At 42.1% G+C, this 22,902-nt stretch overlaps 1 protein-coding gene across 1 annotated transcript in view; it reads left to right on the forward strand.

Annotated features, from left to right (window-relative positions):
* The window catches only part of Hydin (HYDIN axonemal central pair apparatus protein), a 318,432-nt gene that overhangs the window by 143,867 nt on the left and 151,663 nt on the right, over positions 1-22,902 (forward strand). The window contains exons 19-22 of the mRNA XM_027933192.3: positions 340-613; positions 2,614-2,757; positions 6,830-6,973; positions 13,178-13,491. Coding sequence (XP_027788993.3) covers positions 340-613; positions 2,614-2,757; positions 6,830-6,973; positions 13,178-13,491 — 876 coding nt within the window. The remainder of the gene's footprint in view (positions 1-339; positions 614-2,613; positions 2,758-6,829; positions 6,974-13,177; positions 13,492-22,902) is intronic.

The following is a 22,902-nucleotide window of genomic DNA, read 5'->3' on the forward strand; positions in this document are numbered from 1 at the left end:
AGTGCTTTCCACATGAACTGTGTCCGCGTGCCCTGTGGTTTGCTTGGCTTGCTATGGAAGACTAGGGGTGGATGGGGCCACTTCCCCACAGCCCCACACCTAATGGTTGCAACTCTGGGACCAGATAAGGTTCCCAACTCGAAATCCGGGGGCCTTTTAGTACATACCACCTTGCTCCATCACTGTGATCGCTCCTAGTAGTGTCCTATATTTAATTAAAAAGGGAGGTCTTATTTTCTTCTTACTTTTTAAGTACTTCTGGAGGAGTTAATCCCAAGGGTATAGAACTGAGCATAAGGTCCCTAAATGGAACCTTCTCAACACCTACCTCTTTTTCAGCCTGGATACCCACTATTACCACTTCAAGTTGACTAATAAGGGACGTCGGATCCAACAGTTGTTCTGGATGAATGATGATTTCCGTCCCCAGGAAAAGCTGTACAAGAAGGGACAGATTAAGAAGAGACATGCTGGTGGTCGTCCCCAGCCCAAGGACTCCCAGGAGCCCAGGGATCTAGGAAGCCCCGTGTTTCAGATCCACCCTGTCCGGATGGAGCTCTACCCAGGCCAGACAATAGATATGATACTTGAAGGCTATTCTGCTACTCCCAGGGTAAGGGGACAGAACATTCAGAAGCTATTTTTTCTCCTAAATAAACCTTTGCTGTATTGTATCTATTTCTTAGGAGAGTCCCTTGACATTTATCTGAAAAAGGACATGGTTTCTCAAGGATCGTATATAGCACTGAGTTGCTTACCAAGGCAGCATCCACTGCTTTCAAGGTTTAGCTCTGCTCCATTTTCTGCTTGTTTCTATAGCTACCATGAACCTAAACTCAAAGGACCATTTAAAGCAGGTTCTCCTTCCCAGGTAAACAGTGAAGAGCCAGCAAATCTTTGATACAGGAACATCAGTTTTCAGTCAAGGCAGTTTTTTCCTATTAACACAGCAGTATTAATTTAACATTTATTCAAAAAAAGAATATTTTTATAGCTACTCTGGGATGCCTCTTCTATCCAGGTATGACAACACCCCTGGCTTTTTCCCTTCCTGTCTGACTGTAACAGCATCACATTTGAAACATAATAGTTTATATGTCAATGAAACAGCCATGTTTATTTTCAGCAGCTCAGGTGTTTTTACTCTTATTTACATTATCACCATACATTCAGCTTAAAACATTTAAGCAATTCCAAACCATGTGTCTTTTTATTACGTCCCCTCAGGGAGTTTAGAAACCACCAAAAACTTAAAAGAAAGGATTTTGAAGTCACATTAGTGTTTCTCCCAGGCTGGAGATGTAGCTCAATAATAGAGCACTTGCCCAGGATTCACAAGGCCCTGGGTTCATTCCCCAACACTGGGAAAAAAGGTTCTCCTGTCCTACAAATGCAGATTTTATGAGTGAGAAACTATGCTTGCTTAAGTTCCTGCTTGTGTCACCATAGTAGGAGGTGATACTGAATTTTCTCCTAATGAAATAGGAAGCAATAAGAAATTTGTCTCCCAGAGACAAGATGACAAAGCTGGTCTGTGATTGGTCCATTGCTGGGGTCACATGTTTCATTTTATTGCATTTACATTATTTTTTCAGAGAGCATTTTCAGGTAGAATACATCCTCAATGCAAAAAGAAAAAAAAGTTATCTTTCATTACAGAGTCTATAATGTACTCCCTTTCTCTGTCACTTGGGATTCCAGCCAACTTTTAGAATATGTGCCATGTGGCAAACACTGTGCGGGGCACTGAGGATGCAAAACATGAGTAGAACACAGCCGCTTATCTCAAGACACTCACTGTCTATAGCAGGAGCACATTTATAACGGGACTATCAAGAGTTTTCATGCTTTTAAAGGGATTACATCTGAGCTACTGGAGGACTAAATTCAGTTTAAGATTTACTAAGAACTTCCAAATCATGCCATGTAGTTGAATTCACTCTTTGGTACAAACTATTCATGATAGAAATTCAATTTTGTTCCCTTTTACTTTATAAAAATTGGGACACCTTGGTTCCAAAGAAATGTTCATTTCTAATACATAATTTTTAAATACATAAGTCTGAAAGGCAAAATTAATCCAACCACAGTTTCCAACTAGTTTGATAAGAAATCTTATAACTACCATTGAACTATAAGCTCTATGAGGGATTTTAATATATATATATATATTTTTTTTTTGGTACTGGGGATTGAACCCAGAGGTGCTTAACCACTGAGTCACATCCCCAGCCTTTTTAATATTTTTTTATAGATAAGGTCTCACTGAGTTTCTTAGGGCTTCACTAAGTTGCTGCCTATGAAGTATTTTTTTATCTGTTTTAGACACACAGCCCATAAAACATCTCCTGTTGCATAATAATAATAATAATATGTATGTATGTAAATGTGTCCTAAGGGGTAGTCAAAAATAAACAATTCATCAAGGCCATATTTAACCAACCAGAACATAATTGTGTGACAGAGAGCAATCCCTAAAATGCACTATTCAAGGAAATGTGCTCTTCCCTCATGTCCTTGGGCAAGTAATTTGGAATCAGTTTGCTCCTGATGGGTCATTAAGTTTTCTGAGTTAACAGTTCTTTTGAAAATGCTGGTGTATCTCGTCTGCAGATAGTCAAAGAAAAGCTGGTGTGCCATGCCATCATTGGGGCCCAGAAGGGCAAGAGCTTGGTGATGACCGTGACTGTCATCTGTGAATTTATAGCACCTCTTATCCAGCTCTCCACCAAGCAGCTCCTATACCGACTAGAGAAGGTCAGTTGGGCTGTGCTAGGGAGGGTCGGGTGCTCTGACTGGGGCATCAACATGTTCACATTTTCATTTTGGAAGCTAAATTAACTGGAATCCTGTCACAGCCATTACCCAGCCAATATTTTTTAAGCTTCAGAAGCCAGTATGTCTTCAACTAAAAATTCTGAATCTAAACCTGCAGTGCAATCCTTTGCAATGAAAATTCTATTTCCTTCATTCCTGATGTGGAAGACTAGAGTGAAGGGGCATTCTGGTGCACTGAGAATGCTTTTCTATTGAATGAATGTTCATTTTACTTTAGGTAAAATGAATATCACAGTCGAGAAAGGGTTGGAATATAATTATCCATAATTATAATAATCAGTAAGAATAGATACCACTTATTGATTAGAATGGCTGGGCCTTGAGTCATGTTCATTATTTGCATTTTCCAAATTATCTCTCACAAAACCCCTATGCAGTAGACTCTGTTATTATTCTCATAAAAATTAAACTATGTAGACTACCTAACACTGCTGAAGAACAATCAAATTATATGATTCAGTCTCTTCAATTTATATGGCTATGTGTGTCTGTGACTTTGTATAGCCATTAAGGTCAGGCAATAAATGGGAGAGTCAGGGGCCAGGTGTGTGAGGGGAATGGCTGCTGCCCAGGGCAGGGGTCCAGTTGGTGGAGGAGTGGATGAGTCATCATGGTAGACTTGATCTACTCCTAGACAAGTTTCCATTCTAGAATTATTTACTACTGAAAACAGGCATGTATGAAATGTCGCTTCTGAGTCAGGGACTGCGCTAGTGCTGAAAGTCTGGTGAACAAGACAACATCCTCAAAGCTAAGAGACTTGTCAAGGTCATAGACTGTAAATGAATTAGCAAAATGTAATTGTTATAAACATTGCGATGAAGAAGAGTTGTGTGGTGCCATGAGAATAGAGTGGGAGACATGGGCTTATCTGTCAATTATTTGTCCATGTGGGCACAGTGCCTCAAGTTGAGACTTGAAGTAAAACTAGAAGTTCATATGGTGACGAGGAAGGGGGAAAGAGTTATAGGCAGAGGGGACAAGTCATGAAAAGGGCCTGAGCTAGGAAAAGGCCTGGTGAGATGAGGAACTGAAAGGCCCCCCCATGGACAGAGAAGATGCCAAGAATGGTGGGAGATCTCTGGAGGGAAGACAGGGGCCAAGTGTGTGTGGCACCTGAGAGGCATGCCATGGGAGGGCTTCGGGGAGGAGAGTGACACAGTGATATTTATTCATTGAGATAGTCATGCTGTCAGCTGAGCAGAATTGTTAACAGGTCTTTCATGTATTGGACTCTTTGTCAGGAGCTAGATAGACAGCAATGAGAATCGTCCTTCCCTCGTGATGCTCACAGACTACTGGGAAGACCAGGCATTAAGGAAGCCATCGACCCCCTGAGTGTCTACACTATCATACAAAAGTGCTGGGGATGGCAGTGCCTAACCAGTCAGTGCCTAACCAAGGTGGAGGAATGCACCTTGGGTTCCTTTCATTACCTGGAGAATTGCAGGAGGGTGTTCAAGACCAGCTATTCTGATAATGGATATATTGTTCATTAAAATAAAAATCTACTGAGCACCACCATGGATAAGGTGCTGTGTTAGGAGATGAAAAGGGGAGCTCATGGTCCAGTAGGAGAGTTGAGATGTAGTAAATCAGTTCAAATCAACAATAGTTTGAGAGTGTACTAGACACTTTCAATGTACAGGGCAGGAAAGACCCAGCAAAGACCCTGGCTTAGCAGACTTGGGAGAAGGTGGGCATTGAGGAAGCAAAATAAGGCTTTCGGTGACAGCCCAGCTACACATGAAGCTAACAATCTCCATGAGCCATGCAGAAAGAAATACTAGGAGAATTCCTACTGCAGTTATTAAGTTTCACTGCTCTGTGTTAAATTCTTCCTTTGTAAATAATCAAGAAAGATATTTATTGGCCACAGCTGCCCTGAATTTGATGGCATCAAATTCTCTCTGAATGCAGCTATTCAGAGAGAATTCAGGGAATATTTATTAAATAACTATTCTGCGTAAGACATTATATGTTAAATATTCAGCTTAGTTTCTTATGAGGTTTTTCTCAGCCCATAAACATAAAAAATGTGAGTAATGCTCCTTTTCTTGATATCCTTATGCCTTTTGGCAGGGGGAAGGGTAGCATATTTTGCTTCATTGTCTATTGTTTGAGTTTTATATTAAAATATGCAAATATTCTGAATACTGCAGTAACTTCTTGTTGAATTAAAAAGGGAATTGAGCCACAGCCCCCTGCTGTTTGTTTTCATCCTTCTCTCCTTCCCCCAACATCAGAAGCTTGAAATTTTTTCCTACCACCATATTTTTCATCGTTCATTTCCTGCTCAGATTTAATCCATATCAGGAATGGGGAAGAAATGCGGCTTCATTACCAGAGTGTGCAAGGGGACCGGTTAGGTCTTGGTATTCTGATTTAATTGTCTAACACCCAATTATCTGTTCTGCCTCTGTGTTGTCAGCTCAAGGCAGGGCATCTGATTTAGAATATAATGATACGTGCCCCGTCTCTGGAAAGGGCTTTTCTGTGACTGCTTCCTCAGGTCTGATCTACTTTATAATGACTGTACCATTCACAAGCCACGGAGACGAGACCACATCTCTGTGGAATTGAAAAGGTCAATTGAAACTTTCAGCCCCGTTTGCTTCATGAAGTTCTAGCAGCAGACTCTGTCGGCTGATCTTCGGGGAGACAAACAGCCCAGAGAGAAGGGGTCATTTTAAAATAGACCAGCTTCTCATGGCTTCAGCTCCTTCTCATCACTAACCTCTGAATGGCCCCTTGCCAAAACCAACCAAGTGTGGCTTCTTCACTTCAAAGCCATCTGCAGTGACACAGCAGCCTTCAGGGAAGGTCACTGGGTAGACAGTTCTCCATGCCGCCTGTTACCTAGTAGGCCCAAATGTGTGGCTTCGTACCCCCTCTAAATGGCAATACGCAACCTGCAAATGGAAAGGCAGTCAATGTGCTACCCATGTTACCACCAGAGGGGGAGGAATCAATAGCTGGCCTCACATGGTAAATGCCAGACCGTACTCCTGAAATAACCTGGGGCATACACGAGGAGGTAATGGGGTACTATTGAGAAAGGAGACTTGAGGCAGAATATGCTGGCCACCCAGGCTCACCCAAGGCTGGAGGACCCAAGAACCACAGTGGAAGGAAGACTTTTCTGGACAAACACTGGAAAAGGGAGTCAGATCCCAGCATGAAAACAGGACTTAACTAAAATTAGAACAAGGAGAAAAGGTAAGTCAAATCACAGAGGCCTGGCAAAACAGGCTAGAGTGACAGGAAGAGCCAGGAATGGTTGGAAGCAAGTTCTCTTTGGAGGCCAGATGTTCAGGTTTCTGGTCTCCTCCAGCTGATACTAAAGGACCCCCTTTCCAGTGCACAAGAGAAATAATGTGACCCTAACATCTGAATGAAACAATCCAGTCTGACCAGAAATTTCTAGCTTAAGAACCAGTTCAGATGCTTTCTCTGGCTTAAAATAAAATATCTTATAGACTAACAAAGTGAGGAGATGTTTCTAAATCAACTGTCCTGTTGGTATCAGGAAAAATTTACAGGAAATAGTTATAAGCATTTGTCAATGTAACAAGATAAGTATGTTTGCAGATTGGGTATTTTAAGTATAGAAAAAGTGTTACATAAGGGAAAAATGTTTAGCTGCTACAGTGATATCTAGATTCACAAGATATCACTTGTGTGTTAGACTACTTTATGACGCTATGGAAAGTTCTATGTAATAGTTATATCTGAAGCATAGCTTCTCCAGGTATTTTCAGGTGGGCAATAAGAGTCAGAAATCTCATTCCTGTTTTCTGGGTTATGCAGGTTCTCTCTTTCAGGAGTCCACTGTGTAACATTCCACATGATTTATCTAAATTTCTACCAGGGGAAACATAAATACATAAGGGGAGAGCACTAAGCTTGTTAACAATGAATGTGTGACTTTTGTTGCCAAAGGCTTGTTATACTAACCACAACTTGGTTTGCTTCTTTTTTCCTTTTCCAGAAACCTAACAGTGCCTTGGAAGCTGATTACCAGCCCTTGGCCATAAAGAACATTTCCACTCTGCCTGTGAACATGATGCTCTCAACAACTAGACCCTTCTTTATATGTGAGACTGATAAATCCCCGTTGCCCACAACGTCTGAGGTAACGATGGGGTGGGGATGGGGGCTGTGTGTGTGTGAAAAGGAAGAGAATAATAATGATACACTGCCTAACTGGTTCAGAAAAAAATAATTTAAAAGATCTGGGAAACCAATAGGAAAAAAATATGGAAAACAAAATAAATAAATAAACTACAACAGCAGTCAGCAGGAGCGCCATCATTAATGGTGTGAGAACTTCCCCACCTCCCAGAATGAAGCCATTCTACAGAAAGCCATGACTTCCTACTAGTGGTAATAAAGAGCTTTTGGTTCTCCTTCAAATCCAACCAAAACCCCATACTCAAGAAAATGAGGAAACAGCGAGGCCCAGTCTCCAGTCCAGCAAGCCTGTGTCCATACACTGAGAAATCCAAACCAGGCTGATGGAGGAGGCTGTGAGCTCACTGCTGCCACCTCTGGGACAAGAGGTAGCATTCTCTAAACAGCCCTTCAAGACAGTCCCCAGGGTCCTTTGCTGGACAGGGGGACACCAGTGAGAAGGGTTGGCCATGGCCAAGTGACACTGCAGAGCTGTAGGAAAGGAGGACCCAAGGGGAAACAGCCCCCACGCACCATTTTGCTCCACTCTCCCCTCCCAGGAGACAGCTGGTGGAGAATGGACGGGGGAACAAGGCAGAGCAGGCAGCACTCTGGAGCTCTCAGAAGAGGGAGTTTGAGAGTTTGGGAGATTTTGCAGCAGCCACTCTCAGAGAGATGGATCTTTAGGGAGAGTGAGGACAGGCATTTGGTGAGAGGGTGCTCCAGACAGTGCTCGTGCCAGGCTGTGAGCTGTGCTGCTCTGCACCCTCCTCTGCTCCTCCCCAGGGATTCTTTGAATAAGTGGGTCTTGTTCAAGTATGAGGGGGGAAGCCAGCGAACATCTCTGAAGGAGACAGAAAAGAGGAAATAGTCCTAAGCAAGAGGAGAAGAAAACAACACTTGTGCAGAAACTTGAGGGATTCTGTGTGTACCAGAACCACCCAGAAAGTATGGACAGCTGGCATTTACTCAAAAGATGAAAATAGTTATTGTTTTGTTTTGTTTTTTTAAGAAATTGATGGGGCTGTGTCCCTGTATTATGCTGTTTTTAAGTCCTTTGGGTATAGACCAAGGAGAGGGATAGCTGGGTCAAATGGTGGTTCCATTCCCAGATTTCCAAGGAATCTCCATCCTGCTTTCTGTATTGGCTGCACCAATTTGCAGTCCCACCAGCAATGTATGAGTGTGCCTTTTCCCCCACATCCTCGCCAACACTTATTGTTTGTCTTCATAATAGCTGCCATTCTGACTGGAGTGAGATGATATCTTAGAGTAGTTTTGATTTGCATTTCTCTAATTTTAAGAGATTATGAACATTTTTTCATATATTTGTTGATTGATTGTATATCCTCTTCTGAGAAATGTCTGTTTAAGTCCTTGTCCCATTTATTGATTGGGTTATTTGTTTTTTTGGTGCTTAGCTTTTTGAGTTCTTTATATACCCTAGAGATTAGTGCTCTATCTGATTGTGAGGGGTAAAAATTTGCTCCTAAGATATTGGCTCTCTATTCACCTCACAGATTGTTTCTTTTGCTGAGAAGAAACTTTTTAGTTTGAGTCCATCCCATTTATTGATTCTTGGTTCAAGCAGCACAATTCACAATAGCTAAACTGTAAGACCAACCTAAATGCCCTTCAGTGGATGAATGGATAAAAAAAAAATGTGGAATATATACACAATGGAATATTACTCAGCAATAAAAGAGAATAAAATCATGGCATTTGCAGGTAAATAGTTGGAATTAGAGAAGATAATGCTAAGTGAAGTAAGCCAATCCCAAAAGACAAATGCCGAATATTTTCTCTGATATAAGGTGACTGACTCATAGTGGGGTAGGGAGGGGGAGCATGGAAGGAACAGACAAACTCTAGATAGGGCAGAGGAGTGGGAGGGGAAGAGAGGGGGCAGGGGGTTAGCAATGATGGTGGAATGTGATGGACTTTATTATCCAAAGTACATGTATAAAGACACAAATTGGTGTAAACCATATTTTAAACAAACAGAGATATGAAAAATTGTGCTCTATATGTGTAAGAATTAAAATGCATTCTATTGTCATGTTTTTAAAAAATAAAATCAATTAAGAATGAAATTTAAAAAAAAGAAATTGATGGAAATGTTTGAGGAAGTCTCATGCCTCTGGTGTTGTCAGTGTTGGTACCCCAGAGGAAGACCCCTCATTCCCCATTTTGGTATCTGGGGTATATACCCACAGCCTGATCATCTCCTCTCTGTCCAAGGAAACTGTTCAGGAGACCAACTTGATGACAAAATTAATAAGTTGGAGCCTCTGGCTTGTTGAGATGTCAGGGTGGATCAGGACCTAGTTTCTTATAATACAATTTCACCTTTTATGTTATTTGTACATATAACCTTAATAAAAGCACATGTGTACTTTAAAAAAAAGAGCTTTCACAAATCAATAAGAAAAAAATACCATCAATTTGTCAGAAAAATAGGCAAAGGAAATGAGCATAGGATTCACAGAAAGAAAAATAAAGTGGCTTTTTTTTTCTTTTTGGCACTAGAGATTGAACCCCGGGGTGTTTAACAAATGAGCCACATCCCTAGCCCTTTTTTATTTTTTTAATTTGAGATAAGGTCTCACAAAGTTGGTTAGAGCCTCACTAAGTTGCTAAGGCTGGCTTTAACTTTCAATCCTCCTGCCTTGGCCTACTGAGTTGCTGGGATTACAGACATGCACTACTGTGCTCAGCTCTAAAAAGACTTTTCTAAAAAAATATTTTTTAATAATGTTGTTGTATTTTTTATACCTTTATTTGTTTGTATGTGGTGCTGAGGATTGAACTCAGGGCCTTAAACATGCTAGGCAAGCACTCTACCACTGAACTACAGCCCTAGTCCCCTAGTCCCTCTAAAATGACTTTTAAGCATGTAAAAATATGCTCAAATTTATTCATATTTGAGGAAATATAAATTAAAATTCCATAAATACATGTATAACCCATCAGATTGGCAAAGAACAAAACTTGGGTAGTACTCAGTGTTAGGGAAAGCATGTGGAAACAGACGTTCTCATACAGTGTGGGGCAGTGTACCCTGGACGGTAATATGGCAGTAGGTATCAAGATTTTAAATGTCCATGCCTTTGATCTGGTAATTCCACACTTAGGAATGTACACTACAGACACAACATATGAGATGACTTGTATTTATTTATTGCAACATTGATCATAAAGGTAAAAGATTAGGAGCCAACATCCTTCAGTGGGAGATTAGCTAACTAAATGATGGCAGAATTATGTGACGGAATTAAATGCAGCTACTAGAAAGAATGAGGCAGCTCCCTTCTCTCCCAGTGAGAGAAGTAAAATACAGAACAATGTATCTAATATATTCTCATATGTGTAAAAGATAAGAGGAAACATGTAAATGTGATTTTTATGTCCCTAGAATATGTCTACAAAGATAGACAAGACATTTGTAAGCTTGGTAACCTCACAGGAAGGTAAAGGTAGAGCAATGATTTGCTTTTCATTGTTCTTATTCAAAATATAACTGAAATGTGTTTTAAAGATTTTTAAAACCAATGCCTGGGGCAAAATACATAGAACATTCAAGAGTGAAAAATATCTTAATAGAGTCACAGGACTCATTGGTAACCAAGGAATTCTGTGGCATCAAAACAGAAAACAACACATCAAAGAGATGTTTTATACTAACCTCAGACTTCAATAACTCAATGCAAAATGACAATGAAGCAATGACTGAAGAATTTTGAGGGAAAGTTTGGCCCATGAGTTAAGAGAATCCTTTAAGAATACTCAACAAACAGGCACTCTCAGGATGCAAGGAATCATCGAACAAGCATTCATATTGAGGAATAGCCAATTTGATGAAGAAACAATTTGCCAATGAAACACAATCATCCAGAAGAATTAAATAAGGTCTTGAGGGATGATTTAAAAAAAAAAAAAACTATGAGGAAGACTGATAGGAAGCTCTCAGTCCATTTAACTGAAATTACACAACTTGGGCAGCTGGCATTTGAGGGAAGAAGGTTTTCAACCCCAGCTTTTTAAAACTCACTGTAACAACAACAACAAAAAATTGAGTTAGGCAAAGCATAAGTGTGCTGATTCCCTCCCCTTTTATATCCAGGAGGCAATAAAAACTACTTAACATTGAGCCATCTTTTTCTTGATTGTAAAAGGTTAATAGTAATAACTAAAAGTTATGTATCATTTGCACTGTAGCTGAATCACCTCACATCTATATTGACTCCTCCTATCCTCTTAAAAAGTGGTGGGTACTATTGTTACCCCCGTCTTACAGACAGAGAAACTAAGACCCAATACTTTGCCTACACAGCTAGTAAGTAGCAGGATCTGGATTTGGATGCAAGCAGTTTGGTTCTGGAGTCCTTAATCTTGGAGATTAATATTCCTTGAATAAAAAAAGATATTTCATTTTTTAAAAAATTCAAACATATATTTTTAATAAAAATATCACAGTATAATGCCATTTGTATAAAATTCTATTATTCAAATGTCATGTATGGATTAACATTTACCAAATATTAACTCTGAGAAATAATATATGGTGAACTTTTGGATGAATTTCTAATTTAATTTTTGTTTTTTATATATAAAATGTAAATTTTGCAGATGTTTCTATAAAACAACAAAATCATTCCATTGGGTAAAAAATTTTAGTTTCCATCTTCCAAAGATATTTAAACACTGAACATTATTACATTACCAAGTGTATAGATGTCACAGTTTACAAGGATGGGTTCAAAAGCGTGCCCAGCCATGTATGTCAGTGGTAAAATCAAAGGACAGGTGTCCAGTGTGACTTTCATTTGGGATTGGGCCTCTCTCTCATTGTTGGATCAGGTGATTGACTTTATCAATTGGAAACCATCTAATCATGTCACTAAAGTGCACAGTTAAGTACCTGAACCATTTGAGCCCAGTGGAGAGGTGAGGGGTACTGGACACGTTCATTCTTCCCAATGCCTTGGGCCCTTGATGCTGTATCATGAGGTGGTTCTTGTGACAATTAAATGTGGAAATTGAGCAATACCTTGAAAAAGCCAACTCTGGGCCAGCCTTTCTGTGGGAAAGTGTTACTGCAGACAGGAACATTAAGGAACACTTGGGGATCTGAATCAAAAAGAGAAAAGAAAAATAAAACCTACCAAACAAACTCTGTGCTTCTCCAATACAGAATAGAAAACTAGTATTGAATAGAAAACATCGGACAGTGGATAACACTGTGCTTAAGAGTCAGGATTGCAGACATTGGAAAGGAATTAAATTAGCTAATCTGACAGTTTCTGGGTCACTCTGTACAGAACCTCCACTCAAGTCCTTTCAAAGGCCTTTTTAAAATTTCTTAAAAGAGAACTTTCCCACTTGTCTAGGAAGAGCATTTCACAATTGAATTTATTTTCAGTTAAGAATATTTCACAATAGTTATTCTTTGCAGACTTGGCCCTTTACCATCCCTCAATTCTTATAATCCCACAACTCTTATCAAAATCTTTTCCTCCAAATAATCCCTCTCCAAATTTTCTCTGCTTTCATTTTTAACTAATGTGTATGTGCAGGTATGTAACTCTACTAGCTGTCTTAGTCTGTGTTCCGTTGGTATAACAGAATTAGGTGAAAGTGGGTGATTGATAAAGAATAAAGATTCATTGCATTTATTTGGGCACACTGCTCTGGAATCTGGGGAGTCCAAACGCAAGATACCCGTGAGGGCCCTGTGTTGCTTCAGTTTGTGGTGCTAAGCAGAAGGGCAAGAAGGTGTGTATGGAAGAGAGGATTCAAGAGGCAATCTCACTTTATCACAGTGCACTCTCCCAGTAATGGATCCAATCCTGGGACAGCAGGACTCTCTCCTGCAAGAAAGGTATTAATCTATACTGAGTGCTCCACTCCCATGAACTGAACTCCACCCCCTAGGTACCACCTCCTGGCACTGCCCCAATGGCAATCAAACCTCAACATGAGTTTTGGAGGGAACCATAGAACTGGCTATTTAATTACATACTGAGTGTGTGTGTGTAAATACACTAATATGTATGTATGTGTATATCTGTGTAAACATATAAATGACCTTGGTTGTTCTGTTTCATGTATTATATTGGAAATTCATAGTACAAAAGTTGGTCATTCCCCATTATCTTGATTTTAGCCTATTACACTGGACATTGATGAAGAAAAACATCTGCTGGTCAAATTCGATCCCACCTACAGAAATGATTTCAACAACTGGGTTGCAGAAGAAGTGCTGGCAATTAGGTATCTGGAACACCCTCAGGTGGACAGCCTGAACCTGCGTGGAGAAGTGCATTACCCCAACCTCAGCTTCGAGACCATGGAGGTGGATTTTGGCTGTATCCTGAATGACACTGAGGTCATCCGCTACATTACAGTCACCAACTACAGCCCCTTGGTTGTGAAGTTCCGCTGGTTCTTCCTTGTGGACGATGAGGAAAATAAGATAAGGTACAGAAATCCCAGAGCTCTACTGTCGGTTCATTTTCTCTTTCAGGCTCCACACTGGGTTTCCTGTGTTCTTCATACTGGTCTTTCATGGATATTTTTAGCTCTGACAACTGATTACTGAAAGAAGTGTCAAAGAGTCTGAAGTCAGGGACCATCCTAGATTTCCAAACAGGAAAAGCAGACACAACATCTTTGAAGGCCCCAGTCACCACCATATTAGCAAAGCAATATCCATATGCCTGTTTTCATTTTGAGTCTAGTGGTTAGATCATGAGAAATTTATCACTAAAATTAAAGTCTGTATAGAGTTTTTTAAACTTATTATTTGGTTGGGATAAGAACACTTAACATGAGATCTACCCCTTAACACATTTTAAGTGTACAATACAGTTTTATTCACTTATAGGTACAACGTTATGCAGAAGATCTATAGAACTTATTTCTCTTGCTTAACTGAAGCCTTCTGCTTATTGAGGCCCATTTTCCTCTCCCCTCAGCCTCTGCAACCATCATTCTTCCACTCTTTCATTTATGGATTTGACTATTTTAAATAACTCAAATAAGTAGAATCATTCAATATCTGCCTTTGTGGAACTGGCTTATTTCTCCGAACATGACATCCTCTAGGTTTACCCCTATTGCCATATATTGCAGAAATTCCTTCACTTTAAAGACTGAATGATATTCTATCCTATTGTATCTAAATGCACATTTCATGTGGCCATGTGTTTGATGATGGGCATTTAGGTTGTTTCAACATCTTGGCTATTGTGAATATTGCTATAATAAACAGGCGAGTGTGAATATCCTTTTGAGATCCTGATTTCTGTTCTTTTGCATAAATATCCAGAGGGGAGTTGCAGGATCTTATGTTATATTTTTATTTTTTTGAGAAAGCTCTATACCACTTTCCCTAGTGACTTCCCTCTTTTGCCTCCCAGCAATAGTATACACTAGTATACAAGTATGTTCTCTTTTTTTCCCACTCTAACAGGTATGAGGTATAGCTCATCGTGTTTTTGATTTGCATTTTCCTGATGATTAATGACACTGCATTTCTTAATATATACCTATTGTCTAATATATTCCTATTGTCTGTGTACGTATCTTCCTAAAGAAATGTCTATTTCAGTTCTTAGGTTTTTTTTAATTGGGTAATTAGTTTTTTAGATTTGGGTTTGGATTTGAGTTGCCTATTGAGTTGTAGGAGTTCCTTAAATATTTTTTGGAGATTAAACCCTTGCCAGGTTTATAGTTTGTAAATGTTTTTTTCCACTCTATAGGTTGCCTTTTCGCTCTGTAGATATTTTCCTTTGCTTTAAAGAATCTTTTTCATTTGATATAGTTCTGATTGTGTGTTTGTTTGTTTGCCTTTAGAATTGTCATAAGCATTTCAAACACAAAATACAGATTGAGTAGGACCATACATTAAGTATGTGCCCCACTGAGCTCCATATGGCCTGTTCTGAATATTTCAGTGGATTTCTGTTCTGGTTCCTAGTTGTTATATGTGTAGACACATAAGGGTCATAAAATAATGGGAGGTGGTGAGTCTTGCTTTTCTTCTTAGTTGGGAACCAGGACTGATGGGCTCCATATATTTCCATACTGCATTTTTTTGACAGCTCACTGTTTTGCATGTGGATGTTGCTTGGCTATTACTGAGGAGACCCTGTACTGTTTCCTTGGTGGCTTGTCAGTGTTTCCTGTACATAATCCTCATCTCATATATGACAGTCTCCCTTTTCTTTCCTGTGCTTGTTACCACGGTAACGCCGGCTTACTCTGAATATCTTCCGTAGACATCTAATGATGACCCACTGTAGCATTGAAGCTGGCAGCCAGTCCTGGGCCTGAGCATCTGAGCCTGCTCATTAAATGCCATGGACTGTTTAGGGTTGGAATGAAATTCTGTAGATGGCAAACATTTAAAATAATTATGGAAAAAAATCAGCCAACCTGACCTAATGCACTTCAAATATCAGATTTCATGAAATTATTCTGATGTAACACTGCTAAATGAGTTTATTACATCTGGGAGCAAGAAGATCCTTTATTTATTTTTTTCATTTTTTGAGAGACCATTTCCATAATTAAAATAATGATATTTTGAAGTTTACTTGGCCAGTACTGAAGATGATATACTTGTTTTTTTCATCGATTTAAGGAACTATTTTTTCTTTTCTTCAGTATCTTCCTATCTCTTAATATTGAGTCTCTGCTTATAATTCACTTGTTCATTCACTCAGAGAGTCACTTAGAAAATATTTGATAAGTAGCTCTTATGGACTAATATTGTGTGAGGCATCAGGGATGTAAAAGGTGAACAACACATGATCCCTGTCCTGAGGCTAGTGAGGGAAGCAGATGTGGAGACCATGGTAGACCCATTGCAATGCCAGGCTCTGAGGAAGGTGGTGACCCTGCCAAGCAGAGTCAGTAAAGGGTGTGCTTAGGAGTCATGGTCACATATTTCAGAGAGGAAGGAAAGCATTCTAAGGAACAGAACTGCAGGTGCATGTTATATAGAATTCATGGATTCATTTTGTTGCAAATCACAGAAAACCTGACCCTAAGTGAAAATTAAAAGGAGAGAGTCATTGATTCCCAAACTCAAAAGCCCAGCTTCATCCTGGCTTCTGGCCTGGCCTAAAACACATTCTGACAATATCATCATCAGAGCCAGGTTCTCTGTCTTTCAGCTCTACTTGCTTTGGTGGGTGGTTGATCTCATTCTCAGACTCGCTTTCCTCTCATAGACACCAAATGACTGCTGGCACTCTTAGGGCCATGTCTTTCCAAACCCTGAACCACTAGAAAGAACATAAGTAATTTGTCCCAGAACTTCTAGGCGATTCACTTTGATCAGACCAACTTAATCACATTTCCTGTCCCCACCCCTAATTGGAAGGGTGATGCACTAATCCTTGTTGTCCTGGCCACATGCTCCACACCAGGGGCTACAGATGATGACCCCTGGAGCTCTGAGACTGCAGCAGGTGTGAGGGAGTAGATCTCTAACCAACACTGACAGACAAGAGAATGGATGCTAGAGAGCAAATTCCAGGTACCTAACCACAATGCCACAAGCACCATTCACATGGTGGGACCTCAGACTCCCTTGTCTGGAAGACATCATGGGAGAGGAGTGTGGAAAGGAGGTGTGTTAGCAGTACTGTGTGAGAGCCCTGGAATTCCAAGAGGAACTTAGATTGTTTATTGGAGGCAGTGGTGAGTCTTGTAATCAAGAGAATAAGAGTCAGGTTTTGGGGGGGGGGGGGTTCAACAAGATAACTCTCAGCAGCATTCAGCACAGTTGACCCACAGATTCCTTTCTTGACTTGTAGAATGCCATCTTCTCTGCTTTTCCTCTTATCCATTTGACTTCTCCCTCTCAGCTCTCTGTCAGTAACAACTGCACCGAAGTCACAGGACTAGGCCTCTTCTCTTCCAAGTGATTGACTGGCCCCCGTAGCTTTAGTCAGTCTCTTCCTGAGGCTTCCAAATGTGTATCTAACCTCCACCCCATGCTAGAGTTCCAAGTCCACTACATTCCCAAAGTCTTCTGTTGGATGCCTCCCAGGTGATTCATGGCCAATGTGTTGCACATAAACATCAAGTGACAAGCATGTGGCTGCCCTGATTTAAGTCTTTAATGAGTACCCAGGCTTCTTAGAATCGGGTACAAAACAGCATGCTATTCCACCAGGCTTTGCAGGTGCTGGTGCCTGAGTGCCTCTCGGGTTCCTTCCCACTTGGCTCTCTCCTCACCACATGCCACATTCATCTTCTTTCTGTTCATCTAACATGCCACCTCTGTCCCACCCAGTGTTGTTTCTGTCCAACTGCGCCTTCTGGAAGAAGCTCTTCCCCACTCCCACCCAGACACCTCCTGCTTCCCCCTCAAGTCTCAGCTTCCACATCCTTCCCCCAGGGAAACCTCTCTGAGGCCTTGCCCAGGCCAGACCCCGGCCTTGGCAGCCTCACCTCCTTGGAGATGTGCGTCACTCACACCTGTATTTACTGCTCAATGTCCATCTTCCCAGAGGGCTCTTAACTCCTGTAAGGACAGGAGCACATCTGTCCTGTCACCCCTGGAGTTCCAGAGCCCCAGAGCCTACCACCATCATTAGAAAGACTAGATCCTCCCAGAGTAATTTTTAGTTCATAAACTGCTCCTTTCTGGGAATTTATAAAAAGAAAAGAAAGGGATGACTTCATAACCAGTTTAAGATTCTTTTCTGTCAATTTTCTGGCACCTGCCAAGTGGAAAGGCTCCAAGGGATAAATGTCACCCAGAACAGACACCTGCCCTCCAGACTCCTCCTGTGTGGACTATTAGAAAAACACTGGCAGAAGGTCACTTTTATCAGCTATATCAACACTAACTTTTTTTTTTCCAGTTAGAAATCTTCTAAGCCTTACAGTCAGTTAAAAAAAAAAAAAAAGCATAAGAGAGAGGTTTATTTTTCTTCTATTAGGCAGGTGAAAGGATGCCTAGGCATTTTGAGTACTCCTGTCACAACATATATACCTGTCATGCGTATGTGTGTGTGTGTGTGCATGTGTGCACATCTGTGCACGTGTGTATGTGATTTTGCAGGCCATTCTGACTCATTTAAAGCATCTTTGAGTACATTTTTCCCATTGGCCCTCATATCACATATAAGAGCAGAGAACGTAGTAAAATGGACAAGCATGCTAAGTAAGTACTCAGAAGGGGGAGAGCCTTAAAGACGTGCTGATCCATGTTGGTTCACATCCAAGATAGGATTCTAGACAGGCTGTGCTCGGATGACTGTCAGTCCCCCTCACACATGCACATGTGATGAGGACACTGGCATGAACAGTGAGGGTTGGCTGTGCCTGCAGCTGGAGCTGTCACTATAGGACTGAGCCCCCATGGGGTTGATCTCTTCAGTGTAGCTGGGAAGCTTGACCAGAACATGATGCTTCACGGCACCTTTGTAAGAGAGGAGCACAAGGAAATGCCTGGACTTGAACCAGCCTTTACCTTTAAGAGGCCAGACGGGAGGCCCAGCCCTCGGGGAGCCCTAGCTGGGCTGGCTTCTCTACCTAGTCTCAGAGCCGCAAGGCCAAGAAGGTGCTACAACTCAGAACACGGGGCCCAAGAAATCCCCACAGACTGCTTCAGCTCCTCATTTCCAAATCAAAGTATAAATAAATTAAATATGAAGGCCTAAGGGAGCCAAAGCCTGCAACAAAGGAACTTGCTTTCACATTGATTTTTCTATGATGAGCACCAGTTGCCTGTGTTGATTGGGAGAAGAGGTGGCAGGGCTGCGGGGAGGGTGAAGGGACCCTCATTCTCTGGTGCTTCAGTCAGTATCTTCATCATCCCTAGGTCTGTTGCTCTGCTAGTGGAACTTTTCTAACAGGTGATATGTTCGTGGGAGTTGAGATCCAGGGCTGTGGAGTTGGACCTAGAAAGTTGAAATCCGAGCTCTGTCCTCCTAGCCACGTGACCTTGTGCCCATGGTTTACTCACCTCCATTCTCTGTGGACACTGGAAACCTAAGAGTTGTCAGGGTTAGGTGAGGTGTGACTAGAAGTTCAGCTGTCCCCAGGATATGCTGAACAGTCCCAAATTGGAAGCTCTTTCTAGGTTCTCCAGGGGGCCTGTCCTCTCCTTCATTCCAAAAATGAGAATGAGAGTTGCAGAATCCTAAAGTATTGGAACTACAGAGTGTTTGGACACCAAGATGAGCAACCCAGACTCCCCTTCCTTCTGACAAAATATAGAAAATCCCTTTCTTATACTAGGCCAAAGGCTGGCCATGGCCAGGAAGATGGATTTCACAGCCCAAAGAATGAGCCCAGTAGGAACAGGAACTACCGCATCTCCCATCTCTTCCATTTCTGTAGGTCAGAAGTACGGATCCGGTCTTACTGGACTGCTGCCAGGGTATTCACAGGGCCACCACCAGTGCTCCCTCCGAAGCTCTAGGGAAAATCCCTCTTCTTGCCTTTTCTAACTCCTAGAGCTACTACATTCCTTGGCCCATGGCCTCTTCTCCGTCTTCAAAGCCCAAAGCCTGAAGTCTTCTGATCTTACATTGTCTCTCCTCCATTCTCTGGAGTGTTGTCATCCTCTGCTTCTTTCTGTTAAGGACATCTGTTATTTTTATCAGTGGGCTCACCCAGACAGTCCAGGACAATCTCCACTTCTCTGGAGCCTTCCTGTAGTCTCGTCTATAATGTCCCTTCTGCCATACAAGGTCACATTCACAGGTCCCAGAGATTATAACTAGGTTCACTTTATAACTGTAAAATAAGGAATCTTTTCATTGTAAGCAATTATGAGCCTGATTCTAACAGAAAAGCGGAATTGTTGATTCATGTAACTAAGAAGTCTGGGTTTCCACTTCAGGCACAGCTTAATCCAGGGCTAGGACAATGTCTCCTGCACGTGGTGTCTCCTCCACTGCCTCTTGGCTCTGCCCTCTGCCATGCTGGCTCTATTCTCAGCCAGGTCCTGCACACATAGTTCAGGGTGACTCAGCAGCCCCAGCTCTCCATATGCTAAGTCTAGAGAAGAGGTAGAGACTCTTTTCGGAAGTCCTGGTGAACGGTTTGCTGTAGCTCATTGGCTCTGATGGACTCCTGTGCCTCTCAGCTTTGACCTGGGGAAATCAGTGTTAGCCCTAAGCCCGGCTGAAAGTTAGAGACAGACTGGCTCCTGGTGGGACATGGAAGGAACCTGACCAGAGAAAGAGAGGATGGATGCCAGGCAGCAAAGAACAAAGATGCCCACCATAGTGACTGATAAGGCCCATGGTATCTCCCTCTCTAGTCCTAAGCCAAAGAGTTGGGCCTCTCATTATGAAATGGGTTTAAGCTGCTTAGAAGGTTATTTGAGGGGCAAGACCCCCTTAGCAGTATCCCAGAGACTTGACAAACCTGCTCTATCCCTCAGACACTGGAGAAGCATCCCATGATGAGACTTCACTCCCAGCACAGCCCTGTCACCATGGCGCCCTGAGCACCAGCTGTGCAGGTGCCTTTACATTTCCTGGTTCTACAGTTTTGATCTTTGGTATGAAAGGTAGCATGCCTGCCTTTGAGGCCTTAGGCCAAGACCACCAGTACAGTACGAACGAATTCACATCTTTATTATGAGAAAAGCTCTTTTAACTGCTTTCCAGAGCACAAAGAAAAATCTCTCAAGCAGGAAGTCTTTTCTGTAGATAGCTGGGCAATGCCAAATCCTCAATACGGAGATACTGGGAGCAATGAGAGGAAAGCTCTGCAGTTGACCATCAGCAATAACAATAACTGAGTGCATACCACGTGCCCAGCACCACTCTAACTCTAGAGAGTGAGGGTGAGCAGCATCCCCCTTTGAAACTGAGGTCCCGATGCCTGAGCCCACACAATGGCTCCCACACCATTTCTGCACTGACTGCAGAGCCTCCACCTTAACCATTGCCTTCTGACAGATCATAGCACATTTGTCTGTTTTATTACTATATGCCCATTTTTTGCTTAAATGAACCTTCTGTGAATACAGACCTTGTGCTTGGTGCTGTGGTGTTGACAGAGACAATTGAGACCCATCCTGGTCTATTGGAGTTGAGGAACCAACAGAGATAATCATGGAAACTATTCATGGGGCACAAGGTAGACAGATAAGCCCTTGGTATACACTAGGCATTTCCAAAGATGGCCTTGTTTCATCTTCCCCAGGCCTTGTACACAGCAATTATTTAGAAAACTATTATTGTTGTGACTTTACAAGTAGGGGAAGGGAGACAGAGAAATATCCAGAATAAGCCCAAAGGACAGGAAGAAAAGAGGGAAGGAGAGGGAGGGAAGAAGAGAGAGTTTAAGTAAGAAGCAGTCTTTGCCCATGAAGAACTTCTGAACTAGATGGGAAACAACAGACTCATAAAAACCCACAGCTAGTTCACGACACAATTTAAAAACATGCTGCCCTCTGCTTCTCCATATTTCAAATATTGCACCGTGGAGAAATATGGAGGGAATGCTCACAGTGTCTCCTGGGGTGGGGAAGAAGTTGGTCAGTTGGCCCTAGCAGGGTAAGGAGACCCCTGCTGCCCCTGGCAGGCCAAGTGCCCAGTGGAGAGAAGGAGCCCCTGGATGAAGGTTCCCAGACTGATCCTGAGCCCCTGGCTCAGTGGCTGAGAGCTCCAAGAAGTGGAGCCTCCTGTGCTAAGAGTGTGTCACTTTTTAGTGACAACCACACCCCAACTGACTGTGAAAGGCAGGTGGTTCCTTCAGGCAGGAACTGAGGATTTCCTTGACCTGACTGTACAGAGTCAGAAACCTTGGGTGTCCCTTCAGCTCTTGTACCACATCGGGCCCCCAGGGAGCACGTTGGCAGCAGAGCCAGCTTCCTGATCCCCTTGGCTCTCTCCTCACTATGATGCCATCACAGGAAGGCCACGGGTTCTAGAGTTGCAGCCATGGCCTGGGTAGAGCATCACCGTGGGGCTATAGTCTTGCCTTGCATCCTGCCCGCAGTACCACTGCCCCCTTCCCATCCTTGGAAGTGGGTGGGAGGAACTCTAGGGAAAGCCACCTTGTACCCACTCAGAAGGGCATGAATCTCTGGCACCATCCTGCTCTTAACAGGTTTAGAAATTCAAGTTTTGCCTCACGCCACAGAGGCTGAATTGCTTTTCCTCTGGGTATCATTCCTACAGCTTGGTTCCTTGCCGCAAGGGAAGTAACAATGTCTAACTGAAGGGAGGGGCGACACACAAGACCTAAGATCTAAGGGGTTATTTTGCTTCTCAAGAGCACCATTTATTTAATTAGGCTTGAAGTGCATGTAGAATATAACTATAATTAAATATAATATTTGTGACATGATTTATTAAAGTTTGTTATATAGTAAATGTCTTTAAATAAGTATAATTTATACACCTGCATATTATTTCACTTGGCGTGTTGAGACTGTACAGCAGAACCCTTCTTTATGTAAATCACCTGACAGCAGAGATGCTGAGTGAAAGAGGGGACAGAGGAGTCCTCCCCCCTCCTCTCTTCCTCCCCGCAGTTCCTGGGCTTTCTCTAGGAACCCATGGGGGTGGGGCTGAGTTGGCTAATCCTGAATTACCATTTGAGTTACATTAAGTCTGTTTAAGCTTACAAAGCAGTGTTGAAAGAAATTCCTACACTAGCACACACTATATTAGTCAGCACCAGCACAAGCTGCCATAACAAAATATCATAGACAGGGTGGCTTAAACAATAGGCATTTATTTTCTCATTTCTGAAGGCTGCAAGTCTGGGGTCTGGGCATCAGCGTGATTGGGTTCTGGCGAGGGCTGTCTGCTTCTCACCTTGTGCTCACATAGCAAAGAAAGAGAAAGCACACTGTTGTCTTTTCTCCTAAGGGCACCCTCATGACCTCATCTAAACCCA

The sequence above is a fragment of the Marmota flaviventris genome, chromosome 18 (genome assembly GCF_047511675.1).
Source record: "Marmota flaviventris isolate mMarFla1 chromosome 18, mMarFla1.hap1, whole genome shotgun sequence".
Lineage (NCBI taxonomy): Eukaryota > Metazoa > Chordata > Mammalia > Rodentia > Sciuridae > Marmota > Marmota flaviventris.